Source organism: Cyprinus carpio, chromosome A10, assembly GCF_018340385.1.
Source record: "Cyprinus carpio isolate SPL01 chromosome A10, ASM1834038v1, whole genome shotgun sequence".
Taxonomy (NCBI): Eukaryota; Metazoa; Chordata; class Actinopteri; order Cypriniformes; family Cyprinidae; genus Cyprinus; species Cyprinus carpio.
In genome coordinates, this window is record NC_056581.1 from 3,630,923 (window position 1) to 3,645,635 (window position 14,713).

The 14,713-nt window shown below is 36.1% G+C and overlaps 1 protein-coding gene across 1 annotated transcript in view; it reads left to right on the forward strand.

The window, feature by feature from the left end:
- The first annotated feature begins 403 nt into the window (after positions 1 to 403).
- LOC109097722 (exonuclease mut-7 homolog) overlaps positions 404 to 14,713 on the forward strand; it is a 42,388-nt gene continuing 28,078 nt past the window's right edge. The window contains exons 1-16 of the mRNA XM_042764769.1: positions 404 to 513; positions 5,065 to 5,134; positions 8,264 to 8,328; positions 8,911 to 9,258; positions 10,054 to 10,107; positions 10,191 to 10,330; positions 10,623 to 10,729; positions 10,834 to 10,907; positions 11,757 to 11,795; positions 11,874 to 12,040; positions 12,290 to 12,440; positions 12,603 to 12,801; positions 12,949 to 13,058; positions 13,167 to 13,344; positions 13,419 to 13,582; positions 14,079 to 14,279. Coding sequence (XP_042620703.1) covers positions 5,110 to 5,134; positions 8,264 to 8,328; positions 8,911 to 9,258; positions 10,054 to 10,107; positions 10,191 to 10,330; positions 10,623 to 10,729; positions 10,834 to 10,907; positions 11,757 to 11,795; positions 11,874 to 12,040; positions 12,290 to 12,440; positions 12,603 to 12,801; positions 12,949 to 13,058; positions 13,167 to 13,344; positions 13,419 to 13,582; positions 14,079 to 14,279 — 2,022 coding nt within the window. The 5' untranslated portion in view covers positions 404 to 513; positions 5,065 to 5,109. The remainder of the gene's footprint in view (positions 514 to 5,064; positions 5,135 to 8,263; positions 8,329 to 8,910; positions 9,259 to 10,053; positions 10,108 to 10,190; positions 10,331 to 10,622; positions 10,730 to 10,833; positions 10,908 to 11,756; positions 11,796 to 11,873; positions 12,041 to 12,289; positions 12,441 to 12,602; positions 12,802 to 12,948; positions 13,059 to 13,166; positions 13,345 to 13,418; positions 13,583 to 14,078; positions 14,280 to 14,713) is intronic.

Below are 14,713 nucleotides of genomic sequence, written 5' to 3' on the forward strand. Positions count from 1 at the left end.
ATTATAGATCAGTGATTTAATCCAGGAACTCGGAACTTTTAAATAAAAAAAGATTCTGATTTGTTCATGGATTCAGTCAAACGAATGAAGATTTGGAACAACAACAACAACAAAAATGATATAAAACTTTTTTTTTATGTTGTAATAATTTTTAAGTCATTTTAAGGCTTAATAAGTAAATAAAGGTCAGAAAATCAACTAAAGTTTAAGTAAATTTAAAATGTACTTTTTCTAAAAATGTAAATCTTATTGTTACGTAGATTTCTTTAAAACTCTTTCTGATTGCTGCTACTGATTTGTCATTTAATCACGCTAGAATCTTAGTGTTGTGAATTTTCATATTTAATTTTAGCTCGCATAATTATGGTGACAGAACTCGCGAGAATATTCGCGTGTCACGTCGTCAGAGGTCTAAAATAAACATTCCCGAATCTAATGGTTCCGCCCGGATATATCTGTGGAAGGATAATCCAGCAGACAGGTTCCTCGGTGGTTGACTTTAACAGTATTTAAGTAAGTTGAATGTTCACACCTGACAGTGACTCAGTCAGAACATGTAAATATAATGTCTTGTTTTTACCTCCAGTAGTTGTCATTTGTTTATGTACGTTCATGTTTTCATGCTAGCACGCTGACATTAGCCGCCACCTCAGTGCTGAAGTTCACATTTTGTGATGCTGCGTGATCGACAAACCCGAGCAAATGTCTCTCTCTCTCTTTTTTCTTTTTTCTTTTTTCTTTTTTCTTTTTTCTTTTTTCTTTTTTCTTTTTTCTTTTTTAGAGTGCATTGACTGTTCTCCTTTCAAAGTATTGAAATGACGTCTTTTTGTTTGAAGTTTATGTGAAAGTGAAAGAGTACTTCTGATTTGATTAGTAATTTTATTCTTACCCAAAGTCATTTAAGTTTAATGTTATATTACCTAAATTGAATATAATTATTTTACATTTTGTGTTGTCATTTTTTTGTTTTTATATTTTGACATTTTCATAGGTGAAAATTGTAATTCAGATATTTTTAAATGTTTTTTTTTTTTTTTATATTTTTGCTCACCGAGGCTGCATTTATTTGATCAAAAATGCTGTTAGAACAGTAATATTGTGAAAAATGATTGCAATTTAAAATAACTGTTTTCTATTGTAATATATTGTCAAATCTAATTTAATGCTGTGAGGTAAAGTTTAATTTTCAGCATCATTACTCCAGTCTTGAGTGTCACATGATCCTCCAGAAATCATTCTAATATGCTGATTTACTGTTCAAGAAACATTTCTGATCATTATCATTGGTAAAACATTTTGTGCTGCTTAATATCTTTGTGGAAACCAGTTTGGGTCAGTAAAATACAAGTCTCTTCTGCTCATCAAGCCTGCATTTATTTGATCAAAAATACAGAAAAAACAGTAATATTGTGAAATATTATTACAACTTAAAATAATAGTTTTCTATTTGAATATACTTTATAAAAATAATTTATTCCTGTGTTGCAAAGCTGAATTTTCAGCATCATTACTCCAGCCTTCAGTGTCACATGTAACATCCAGTCTATCACATGATCATTTAGAAATCATTCTAATATTCTGATTTATTATGAGTGTTGGAAACAGTTCTGCTGTCTAATGTATTTGATGAATAAAAGGTTAAAAAGAACTGCATTTTATTCAAAATAAAAATAAAAAATTCTAATAATATATATTCTAATAATATATTTTTTTACTATCACTTTTTATCAATTTAACACATCCTTGCTGAATAAAAGTATTGATTTTATTTTAAAAAAAGAAAGAAAAAAAATTACTGACCCCAAATTACTGACCAGTAGTGTATATTGTTATTACAAAATATTTATATTTTAAAAACATAGCTTTTTTTTTTTTTTTTTTTTTTTTTTTTAACATCAAAGTATCCTAAAAAAGTATCACATGTTCTGAAAAAATATTAAGCAGCAGAACTGTTTCCAACTTTGATAATGAATCATCATATAAGAATGATTTCTAAAGGATCATGTGATAATGATCCTAAAAATCCAGCTTTGCATCACAGAAATAAATGATAATTTAAAAGTATAATAAATTTAAAAAACAATTATTTTAAATTGTATAATATTTCACAATATTACATTTTTTTTTCTGTATTTTTGATCAAATAAATGCAGGCTTGATGAGCAGAAGAAACTTCTTTCAAAAACATTAAAAATAGTAATGTTTCCAAACTTTTGACCTGTACTGTATATATACATACTTATCTTGTTTGATCTGTCCTCTGCTTTTGACACGGTTAACCACCAGATCCTCCTGTCAGCCCTACTGACAAAGGACATCTCAGGAACTGCACTCCAGTGGTTTGAGTCTTACCTATCAGAAAGGTTCTTCAAAGTATCTTGGAGAGGTGAGGTGTCCAATTCACAACATCTAACTACTGGGGTGCCTCAGGGCTCAGTTCTTGGACCACTTCTCTTCTCTGTTTACATGGCATTATTAGGTTCTGTCATTCAGAAACATGGCTTTTTATATCACTGCTATGCTGATGACACTCAGCTCTACCTCTCATTCCATCCTGATGATCCGACGGTAGCTGCTCGCATCTCAGCTTGTCTAACAGACATTTCTTGCTGGATGAAGGACCATCACCTTCAACTCGACCTTGCCAAGACAGAACTGCTTGTGGTTCCAGTAACTCATCGTTTCATCACAGTTTCACCATCAAGTTAGCCACATCAACCATAAATCCTTCAAAAACAGCCAGAAACCTTGGAGTTATGATTGATGATCAGCTGACTTTCTCAGTCCACATTGCTAAAACTGTCCGGTCCTGCAGATTTGCTTTATTCAACATTAAGAAGATCAGGCCCTTTCTTTCGGAACATGCTCCACAACTTCTTGTTCAAGCTCTTGTTCTGTCCAGGCTAGACTATTGCAATGCTCTCTTGGCAGGTCTTCCAGCCAGTTCTATCAAACCTTTACAATTAATCCAGAACGCGGCAGCAAGATTAATTTTTAATGAGCCGAAAAGAATACACGTCACACCTCTGTTTATCAATTTCCACTGGCTACCAATAGCTACTCGCATAAAATTCAAAGCATTGATGTTTGCCTACAAAACTACCAATGGCTCGCCACCCCTTTACCTAAATTCATTACTTCAGACTTATGTGCCCTCTAGAAGCTTGCATTCTGCAAGTGAACATTGCTTGATTGTGCCATCCCAAAGAAGCACAAAGTCACTTTCACAGACTTTTAAATTAAATGTTCCCTCCTGGTGGAATGACCTGCCCAACTCAATCCGAGCAGCTGAGTCCTTAGCCATCTTCAAGAATCGGCTTAAAACACATCTCTTCCATCTTTATTTGACCCTCTAAATTTAGCACTCACTATTCTAATTCTATTCTTAAGAAAAAAAAAAATCTAACTAGCTTTCTAATCTTTTTGTATTCTATCTGTTTTCTTTTAATTTATTATACAATTAACAAAAGCAAAATACCTCTAACGCTAGCTTGCTCTATTCTTTTTCTATTCTATCTGTTTTCTTTTTATTTATTCTATTATTTAAAAGCCCTTGCTACGTGTACTGCGTTTAAGCTAACTGAGACTTGTTATAGCACTTATATATCATTGCTCGTTTGTTGATTTTGATTGCTTCCATTGTCCTCATTTGTAAGTCACTTTGGATAAAAATGTAATGTGTGTGTATGTGTGTTTATATATATATATATATATATATATATATATATATATATATATATATATATATATAGTAATATATATATATATATATTATATATTTATATAGCAAGGATACATTATATTGATCAAAAGTGACAGTAAAGACATTTTATAATGTTGCAAAAATGTTCTATTTCAAATAAATGCTGTTAATTGAACATTGTTTTCATCAAATAATGTATCACTGTTTCCACAAAAAAATATTTGCACACACTTTTTTTTTTATTGTGTGTGTACTAGACTAGAGAACAAGTACCCTCCTAAGCAGTCTTTGAATAGTGAAAGGTTCATTACACACACAGACACACACACACATACCTATATTGTATATATACACACACACACACACACACACACACACACACACATGATTATTTATTTATTTTACTTCCATAGTATTCCTTTAATCAAAGATTAATAGCTTGGCTTATTATCAGCCTTGTAGAGTAAAGAGCAGGATTTGATATTGTGTGAGTCGTCGGTGTCCACTAGATGTCAGTGAAGACCAGAGGAGCTGTGAGTGAGCGTCAGGAGCCAGAGCACTGGAGCTCAGTGCCAGGAGCGTCCCCTGAGACTGCTGAGAGAAACAGTCCAGACTCCAGACCAAAAAAACAAAACATCCTCAGCCTCAAAAGCATGTCTCCTAGCCAGCTGGCAGACTGCCCTTTCTCGGGCTGCTGTTCCCACAGGGAGGGAGACGTGTTTGTGTGTGTGAGAGACTCAGACGTGTACATGTGGGGACTGACACCTGAGGCACTTGTTCACAGGTTGTTCAACACGAGTCACTTCAACTGTTAAGTCGAACAAACTAGGGAAAAAAACCCTTGTTATATGTTTCCGCTCATAATCTGAAGGTAAATCTTATCCTGAAGCATTGCGAATATAATGGGGAATGACATATAACACTTTTTTTGTGAGTAAACTGTTGCTGACTTGGGAAAAACTGCCTGAGAATGTGTGAGAACTCACTGAAACGACTCACATGTCGAGCAACATTAAGAGCAGCTGCCAAACTGCACACTTTTGGGGATTGCTACATGGGGGAAATTTTTTTTTCATATTACACCTATTTGTTTGAGGACATCTAGCAAGTCCTGCTGTAACTTCACAGCCTGAGAGACAGAACTAGGCTTTCTGAAGTCATGGGAAGTTTTTTTCTTTTCTGTTTTTTGGTTACAAACCGGTGATAAATGTTATTAAAATCCACCGGGCAGAAGAATTATGCAATATTAGATGTGTTCGAGTCTCCTAAGCATGTTGTAGCCTGTTAGGCAGATCTGTGTTGGGAATCAGATTTTCCATGCATTTTACAATCATAACAATGCTTCAGTTTTTTTTTTGCAGGGTGTGGATGTGTTGAGTTCAGACAGCGCCACCAGGTGTACAACAATGAGCCTGGAAGGACAATCAAAAGGTACGTTTCAAACATCATTCGACTCTTGGATGCTCTTTTAGTAAACATTGTGTGCTAATGCTGGCGTGATTATTACTGACTCATTCCTAGCAATCCTTATAAGAGCATCTCACCATAAGTATTTGAGTGAATGGGATACAGATATATTGGTACCATGTACTGGTTAGTGGCCATTCTTCAAGTATTTATTTATTTTAATTTATCAAAATATATATCCATTTACACTAACATTCAGAGGGTTGGGTCATCAAGTTTTTTTGAAGAAGTTGTTATTCTGTAAGGATGCAATAACATTTATCAAAAGAGACAGTAAAGACATTTTTTATATTTGTATTTTAAATAAATGCTGTTCTTTTGAACTTACTTTTCAAAGAATAGAAAAATGGTAAGTATCATAAAATATGTGTACATTTACTATACATTATAATTTTTTGATTCTTAATTCCACTTTTTGCATTTAAAATTGTATTGTTTATTTATTTATTGCATTTTTGGTCAAAAAAACATCATCATCATCATTGCAGGGAGTTTAGCACATTAAAAAAATGTAATAATCTACTTGATTAAAGAGTTGTAGTGTAGTTTCAGCTTGTTTCTCTGGTCTTTAGCTCCACAAGTGGAAGCAATCGATGATATGGACTTCTGTAAGTACATACCTGTCTCCTTCAACAACATTCTCACTTTTTAAACTTCCCATTGACTAGCTGCATAGTCTACATTCCTTAATGTCCTTCCACCCCACTTTCCTCCCATGCGTGTGTGTATGTTGATGCCTGGAGAAGAATGAGGTTAGGGTGGAGTTGATACAAAGACCAGAGAATTTAATGTGTTTGTGTGTCATCACGCTAATATGCGTGCGATATGCCGCCACACCAATCACGGAAAGTTCACTGATGGGAAAAGACTATCCTAAATTCTGTTTTAAGACAGGCTGGTAAGCTCGTGCAGGAAGCGTTGTGGACAAATCCAATGATCTCCATGCAGCCTGATGGGACGAGGGGGGTGGGGTTGTGCTGAGAGTGGACGGAGAAAAGCCCTTTGCACCACTTTCCCAGGCTGTCGGTCAGGAAGGCTGGATTTTTTACACCGTGACCACCGTGTTGCCCTTTCCGGGGGAAATCCGAGACAAAAACGAAGAAGTGGAGGGAGGGTGGGGGGCAGGAAAACCGGCTCTGGGAAGAAGGAGAGGCTAGGAGAAGAAAGGTGTTGGCCACACAGCATGAGAGAGGCTGCTGCTTTCAGGGCTCCTCAAAGGAGCGTATACCTCCCCTCCGTTACCCCATTGTCACCGGCCTGTCCTGTCGCGCCCCCGTCTTCCTCCTTAAAAAATGGCTCATCTTCTCACAGTTTCGTGGCCTGGAATCACTGCCCAAAATACAAAGCCCCAACACCTCACACACCACAATAGACTCCTCCTCTCTCTCCCTGTTACGCATATTAAATGTTAATTTTCTGGCCCTTTTTGCTCAATTCAAATGCGGTGTGAAGTATCCACATGTAACAATAGCTGACTGGGAAAAAAGAGTCAAGGAGTGCATTACAAAGGATGCGAAATAGTTAAGCCTGTATCCCGGATTTAAAAGGAAAAGTTGGTAAAGTCTTAGCATGGCGGGAAAAGTGCATTAAAACAGTGTTTAAAGTGAACACGAAAACTGAATTTATTATGATTCATAGGTTCATTTTCTGAAAAAAATAAATTGTATTTGCAATCTTTACCAAAATGTTATGCCTTTCTTTTTCAGCTGTCAAAACTGAATTTTCAACTAGTTCTCTACAACTACCTGCCATATAGAGACCACTTTTTATGGTCCAGTCAGATTTGAGTAATGTTTGAATTTGTTGAAATGATGTCATATTGTGGAAAGAGAGTTTAGAATAGCAAATGCATTTGGACTTTCATGTCAAGTGAACTGTTTAACCTGTGGAAATTATGCACATTTTTAAACATTCCTTCATCTGCCACTAGCCAGTCAAAAAGGTAGTCCCACCCTTACATACATGTATATATTCATATAAAATATATGTAATATAATATATACAAGATTTTAATTTTAAATTGTTGAATAAAGAAACCAGTTTGTGTTGGAAAAGGAATGACATAATTTTTTTTTAAATCATCAGACCGTTACAGTCTTGACACATTGAGCTGTGGCACTTATATGGGAAAAACAGTTTGAGTCCAGCCTGCAACGTCTGCTGTTACAATGTTTTTCTCAGTCTTGCATCAAAATGTAATGACATTCTTTTCAGCTGTCTTTTTGTCCCCTCCCCTCCAGCTACCTGTAATATAGAGACAATCTTTATGGTCCAATCCGGTTTTATTTGTGAAATATGTCACAGTGCAGAAAGAAAATGCGTTGCAATTGCGAATGCAGTTTATTCGGAATTTAAAGTCAAGTGAACCGGGTTTTTTTTTTTCTCTTTTTTTTTTTACTTCACTAAACATGTTGAGGAAATAATGCTCGTTTTTAAACAAATGGAAACTAGATATGCCATACAGAGACCACATTTTATGATCCAATCAGGTTTTACTTGTTAAATATTTCGATGTCACATTGCAGAAGTAAAATGAGTTGCAAGTGTGAACACATTTTCATTTGTTTAATTTTTACACCAGAAGGATCTGCAGAAATGATGTCCGTTTTCAAACTTTTCCTCTTCTGCCATTAGTCCCGCCCCAAACTCACGCCATTGGTTGAGCCAGTGTTTAAAGTGGAATGATTTCATTGAAGCGGTTCATTTTGTGGAGTTTGTTGAAATAATGTATGCCTTCAAACAGGCAGCCCTCTCCAAATGCACTTGATCGGTTGAGCCGTTTAGTTCTAAATCAGAATATATCTTGATTTAAAAAAAAAAAAAAAAATGTTTGAATTGGAAAAGAATTGAGAGTAAAATCATGAGCAATGGCATTTTGAGCTGCAGTGCTGATATGGGAAAAACAAGTTTGAGTCCGGCCTGCAACGATTTCTCTCACTCTTTGTTTTAACTGTTTAATAAAAAATGGCAAAATGCAATACAATTAGTGTGAGAATTTGTGAGGTGGAGTGAAAACAGACATGTTGTTGAGAGCTGAGTGTGAGGTGAGGAGCAGGACTGTGTGTAACCCTGCTGTCATGTGTGCTGCCCCAGGTGTTGACCTGCCTGCCCTGCAGGAGCACCTCTGCGGCCTGTGGAGCAGGAAAGAGCAGGAGGAGGTAAGAAACAGATGTAGTTATACTCCAGCTGAGTGTGTGAGCGTCTCATGACAGAAAGGACGCGCATGAAGGGCCTAGCCAACCACTTTCTCAAAATTCCTGTGTTCCTCCGCCCAATTTTAGGAGATAATTGATACTTTTTTTTAAAGACCCCTACATTTAATATGTGCACCCCCCGTTTTCAGATGCTTCTTCAGCTCTTATGAGGATAATTTAGAATTGAAATGAAATTATCAAAGTTGTATCCGCAGTGAAATAAAAAAGAATAACCACACAGAAAATAATTTCAACTTGTCCCTCAGTTTATAATTATTTTTTTTTACTTTTTTTTTTTGAGAGACAAGTTTACATTGTCTGTGGTAATAGCCACCGTATCACAAATGCTGTTGATAGCGCTTGTATTCAAAAGTTTCATTTCCATTCATGGATCCACATCCATTTCTCACTTTCTTTGAACAAGAAACGATAATGTATTTTCATTATTTTCAGATATATGATATTTGATTCTGAATTTTGGTATCATGTGTTTTCAAAATAATTTCTTTAATCAGTGCATATTATTATTATTATTTTTTTTTTTAGCTACGGCAAGTTTTAGCGAGCAGTCTCTCAAAGATGCAGGAGCCCTTGGCTGGTCTGCTGGACGTCCTGGAGGGCTGCCTTACTGTCCAGAAGGGGAAGTCCACCATCTTGAACCAGTTCATTCTCACAGAGTTTATGCGCTGGAGGACCAATAATCCCCAGGCCAGTCTGAATGGCTTGAGGGAAGAAGGGAGACTGCGTTTGCAACAGAAAGCCCTGGGGCTCCTCACAGACTCTCATCCCAGGTACATGGACCCCCTGCTGGAGATTTATCAGCTGAGCTCACTGAAAAGACCAGTGCTGCTGGAACATGTGGACTTCCTGCATGACTGCTGCTGCTTCAAAGAGGTGAACTTTTACAATATGTTCCAATACAATGATATAGGAAAAAGAAAATGGTTGCTAGTGGTAGAAAAGTACAGCCAGGTCAGTTATGGGATGTGTGTGTGTGTGTGTGTGTGTGTGTGTGTGTGTGTGTATGTATATATATATATATATATCAAAATTATGTCCAGGTCACATTGCCCCCAAAATCAATCAAACAAACAAATATATACATAAGTTGTTCATAATTGAAAAAATAAAATAAATAAAAATTATTTACTACTATTAATTTTACATTGAAATATAATTTTATTTATTAAATGTTATTTATTTATTAATTAAATAAACAAACAAAAAAAAATTTATCATTAAATGTGGGAATCAAAATTATATCCAGGTCCCATTGCACCCCCAAAAACAAAAAATGAAATTAAATAAAATTTAATTAATGTTCCTCATAAATAAATAAAATATACAATTAAATTACTACTATTAATTTCGCATTGTAACATTATTTTATGACAATTACATAAACAATAAAAAATGTATCTACAATTGAGAATTTTGCATACTCCCAATAAAATTAGGCATCAAAAGTCAACTGCAAACTGTTTAATAATTGTTTTATTAATATGTAATATTTATTTTTAAATTATGAATTGAATTATTATTTTATTATGAATATGATATATCATTAATCAACTATTCAGTTGCTAATAATTGAAAATGCTTATATTCGACATTAGAAATATAATATAAAGCAAGACACTGTGCAGCAAAAACAGCTGTGATGATATGAAATATTGTGTTTTATGGCAGGCGCTGATTTTCGGTGTCAAAGTGGAACTCCAGAAAGATCTGGACATGGAGAAGGTCAGTTTAACCTCCCTGATGAATACCTGGATCTTTGCTGTTTTAATCTGGATGTCTCATTTCCGCTCATTTTGTGCCGTTAGATGTGTGTTCCTCTTATTCTCCTGGACAAGCTGTCGCTGGTGGAGCTGTATGTTCGTGACCATCCCGACCTGCAGCAGCGTCTGGTCAAACTGCTGGACTCCTGGTGCGAGCCCAACTTTAACATCCAGACACTGCTCAGGTGAGAATTAAAGCAAATGTGTATATATAGAGATGTGTTTGCTCTACATATTGAATATTATTGAAAGGTTGAAAATACAGTGTTAAAATCTTTTTATAGTATTGAGAGTTTGTAGAGAAAATGTTCCAAATGTGTTAATAGTTAATAATGTCACAATACTTGATTTTATTTATGCAAAAATCATTTGAACCTGGAAATTCAATGAATATCGAAACATATATAATAATATAAATAACTATTAATGATGTAATAATAATATGAATAATACTACAAGCGTGTTGTGTGCTTGCAGTCGGTACCCAAACATGGTTCTCTCAAAACATCAGAGGGACCAGATCCAGCCCAAGCTGCTCATTAAACATGTGTTCAGACTCATGGAGAAATTCTGCATTGATCCCGGTGTGTGAGCGTTTCACTCCAGCGTCATCGTCTCAATTGTGTATGTTTATGAATGTGTGTGTTCATGGTGTTCACACTGGTCCCGTGGTGTGTGTTTGCTACAGGTCTGTGCTCTAATTCTGTCTATAAGAGGAAGCTGTATTCACTGAGGTTTCTCATGTACAAAACATTTGGCGAGGTGAGACCGTTCCCCTTTTTCACTGCCCTTTTTTATCACATTATTTAAAAATTGGTAATGCTGTCAAGTTCTTAGAAATCTAGTCTTTGTATTCATGTAGGTTTCACTTCTGTGATTTTAAATATTTCGTCAAGAAAGAATATTGAGTAATATTGAACCATGTGTAAATGTGTGTACATATCTTGCTCATTGTGTTCATAAGTGCTTATATTTATATATTTCAAGGCAAGACGTATTTGTTTGTTGCACCACATGCTGTCAATGTCAAATGTCAATAATATAAATATCATGAATAATAATTAGTAATAGTGTTAATGTAATGATTTAGATATAATGCTTAATTTAACATTGTTAATATAAATAATTAACTTAATTATTAGATATAAATTTTGAATATTTACTAATAATTTATAAAAAATTAGTAAAGGGTTTTGTTAAAATATTATATTTTCAAAAGAAACAATAATAAAAGATTATAAGCATGTAAATAAATGAATAAATAAAATTTAAGTAATTTAGTTTCTTTATTATGACATGACAGATCTTTTATCCTGATAATATCTGTAAATTAATAGATAGGACAAAAAAGGAGAGTCACGTGATTAAATGTAACGTCTTCTGTCTCTGAAATGACATGATGAACATGCTATAAGCCACTTCGAGGAGGCAAAACTTAATTATTGTTTTAGTTGCTTATTAACCAAGCAAATTTTAAAATAAATTTAAAACAATAAATAAAATATAGTCTCACCCTTTATTTATCACTAAATATTTTGTGCTTTCGGAAATGCATCACATTACATTTTACCACTGCAGTGATGTGTCTGCTTCTTTGTATTTGTTTGACAGAAAAGCATGTCTGAAGAGAACTGGAGAGACCATGTTCAGGTAATTCTAATTCTGTTTTGATTTAGCACTTCAACACTTCAACTGAGTTTTATATAAGTGTGTGTGTTGGGATCTCAGGCCATGATTGAAGGCAATACAGAGCTCCAGGTTCAATTGGTGCAGCTGTTGGTTAAACACTGCAGCCTCAAGACCGCTGCCCAGTGGGCTGCACATTACAACTTACCCAGAAACAGGCTTCCCCTAGGAGTCTGGGACAAAATTCAGAACCTAAAAAAAAAACATCTGTAAATACCTCCCATAAATGATTTCCACACACAAACACAGAGAAAATAAAAAAAAAAAAAAAACTATATTTGTAAAGACCTCTCATAAATGATTTCAGTTCCAGTAATAATAATATTTACTGTAACCCTCACACAAACTTTGACACAAGTGTGTTTTTGACACTGTTTGCGAAGATACTTTTTGCTTACAAGCCAAAGTACACACACAACCATCAACCTCACAAGTATATTCCTGTCATACTGTCATAGAGAAATTCATGCTGTGAGCGGCCCACCCGAATCTTGGACACCTCTTCAGTCTGATCAGCAAAAATACTACCAGCTGCCTCTGCCCAGAGAAAACGTCTACTTTGTAGAGACATTAGATGAAGTTGAGCAGTGCAGAGAAACTGTTTTAAAGGTAACCCTTTGCTACTGTACCTTTAAAACTTCTATATGTTAATGACCTCTGTTAACCTGATGTAGTTTGTATTGTCACATCAACTTTAATTATTTCCAAAAGAACAAGGAAGATCCTTGCATTATATGCTTTCTGTGACTGTCTCTCCTCATTCTTCATCAGCCTGGTGGTGTGGTGGGAATGGACATGGAATGGAGAGCCGGTTTTGGCACAGTGTCCTCTCAGCATGTGGCTCTGATCCAGCTGGCAGTACAGGATCGGGTGTTTCTGTTGGACCTTTGTGCGCATGCCATTAGCCACCACAGCTCCACTGTGAACTTCATCAGGGCTCTGCTGTCAGACAAGAACATCCTCAAACTGGGTAGGAAACCTTAAGGCAGATTAAGCCACATACCTTTTGATATTCTTCATATTTCTTGTGTTAGTAAACTATGGGTTTGCTACCAGGAAAGATGTGGTAATGCTCCCTTCAACTCTGGAAAACATTGCTAACAGTATGTGTGTCTAGGTTATGGGATGTCTGGAGACTTGCGGAGTCTGGTCAGCATGTGGCCTGAGCTCAGGGAAGAGCCGATGAAAATGGAAGGAGTTCTGGACCTGCTTCATGTCCATCAGAAGGTGCTGCTACGACCCCCTAGCTAACCGTTGCTGCTTGGATATTCCTAACCATATTCTGACTATAGAACCTATGTTGATTGTTTATACAATTGACCTCTGTCCCCCCAGCTTCAACGATGCTGGTCAGGCAACAAACGATGTCGGTCAGTGGAAGTGAGTGAGGGACCAGCAGAGAAGGGCCTGAGTTTGCTAGTACAGCAGGTATTAGGAAAACCACTGAACAAAACCGAGCAACTCTCCAACTGGGAACGCCGACCACTCCGGACCAGCCAACTCCGCTATGCAGGTAGCAGACAATTCATGAGTGGTGGCATGGCATTTTTTAACCTTGTCTCATTCTTTTTTTGTGACTATTGTCAGCCACTGATGCGTACTGCCTGCTAGATGTCTACCTCGTCCTCTCCCGGGACTCGAAGGCATTTGGTTTGCCAGAGGACCTACGTTCCATTCCCTCGGTCCAACAGGCCAAGAGCCGTGAGGAAAAGAAACCTAAAGAGAAGAACAAGCAGTCTAAAAGAAGAGAGGTCAGTTTACTGGTCCACTAGTCTCTGACAGTGCTTTTATGAGCATGTAGTCCTGAAAATTGCTCTGGTGCCATAGTTACTGTCATAAAATTCAATATAAAAGTAGCTGATGAGAACTTGTAGAGTTTTTATGATGAAAAAAATTAAGGGGTCCAGCTAAAAATGTGGCAAACATTCAAAACTGTTAATTTTTGTGAGTTTTTTATATCATTGGTCACTTTGTGCATAATTAGATTATGTATAATGTTTTCTCCATTTATTTTATAATCTGTCATTTAAAGCCACTGCATATTTTATGTATAATTAATCATTTTCTTCCCATGGAAAAAATTTGAGTTTTGTGACGAGCCCCATAATTCCTGTATGTCCTGCCCACAATTTTCTCCAGTCTCTTTGTGCATTATAGTGGATCACAATCTTTAGATCAGTTTAGGTTATAGAAAGGTGAAGGAATTTCATCTTCACCAATGATTTTGGAGTGTGTTTCAATCTTCAGGCTCGGCAGAAAGTGAATGAGCCCCACTCTTTGGATGACTGTATAAAGGTGAATTCAAAGTATGAAGGGCCCACCATCACACCACCAGAGCTGCGAGTGGTCTGTGATAACATGCTGCAGGATCTGGGACGTTTTTTGCGCTGTCTGGGGGTGGACGTCAAAATGCTGGAAGACTCGGATGACCATAAAGTAGCAGCAGAGGTGAGACAATTAGTCACCTGCTGTTTCTGGAATTTGACAAAACTGTTTTAGTTACATTTAAATTTTAAACTGGATAGGTCTATATAAGATGGTCCTCAGCTGTCTCCGGTCATATTTAGAAAGAATAAGTAACTAAAAATCTGAGTGGACTTCCATTGTATGTGGTGTCCCTCTGGGCTTGATCTTTGGACCTTTGCTGTTTAACCTGTATATGCCCACTCAAATTCAAATAATGCAAAATAACAGACATGTGTACAAGTTAGGCTCCCAGATCTACGCAGTGCTATCGTTAAGTGACTACAGCCCCACAGAGTCTCCTCCAGTTAAATAAAGACAAAACAGAGGTTGTTGAAGTTTAAAGACTTTATTAGTGTCCTCTTATATATTAATCTCAGTTTTTGTAGTCATGTCAAACCATAACTAAATCACCCTAC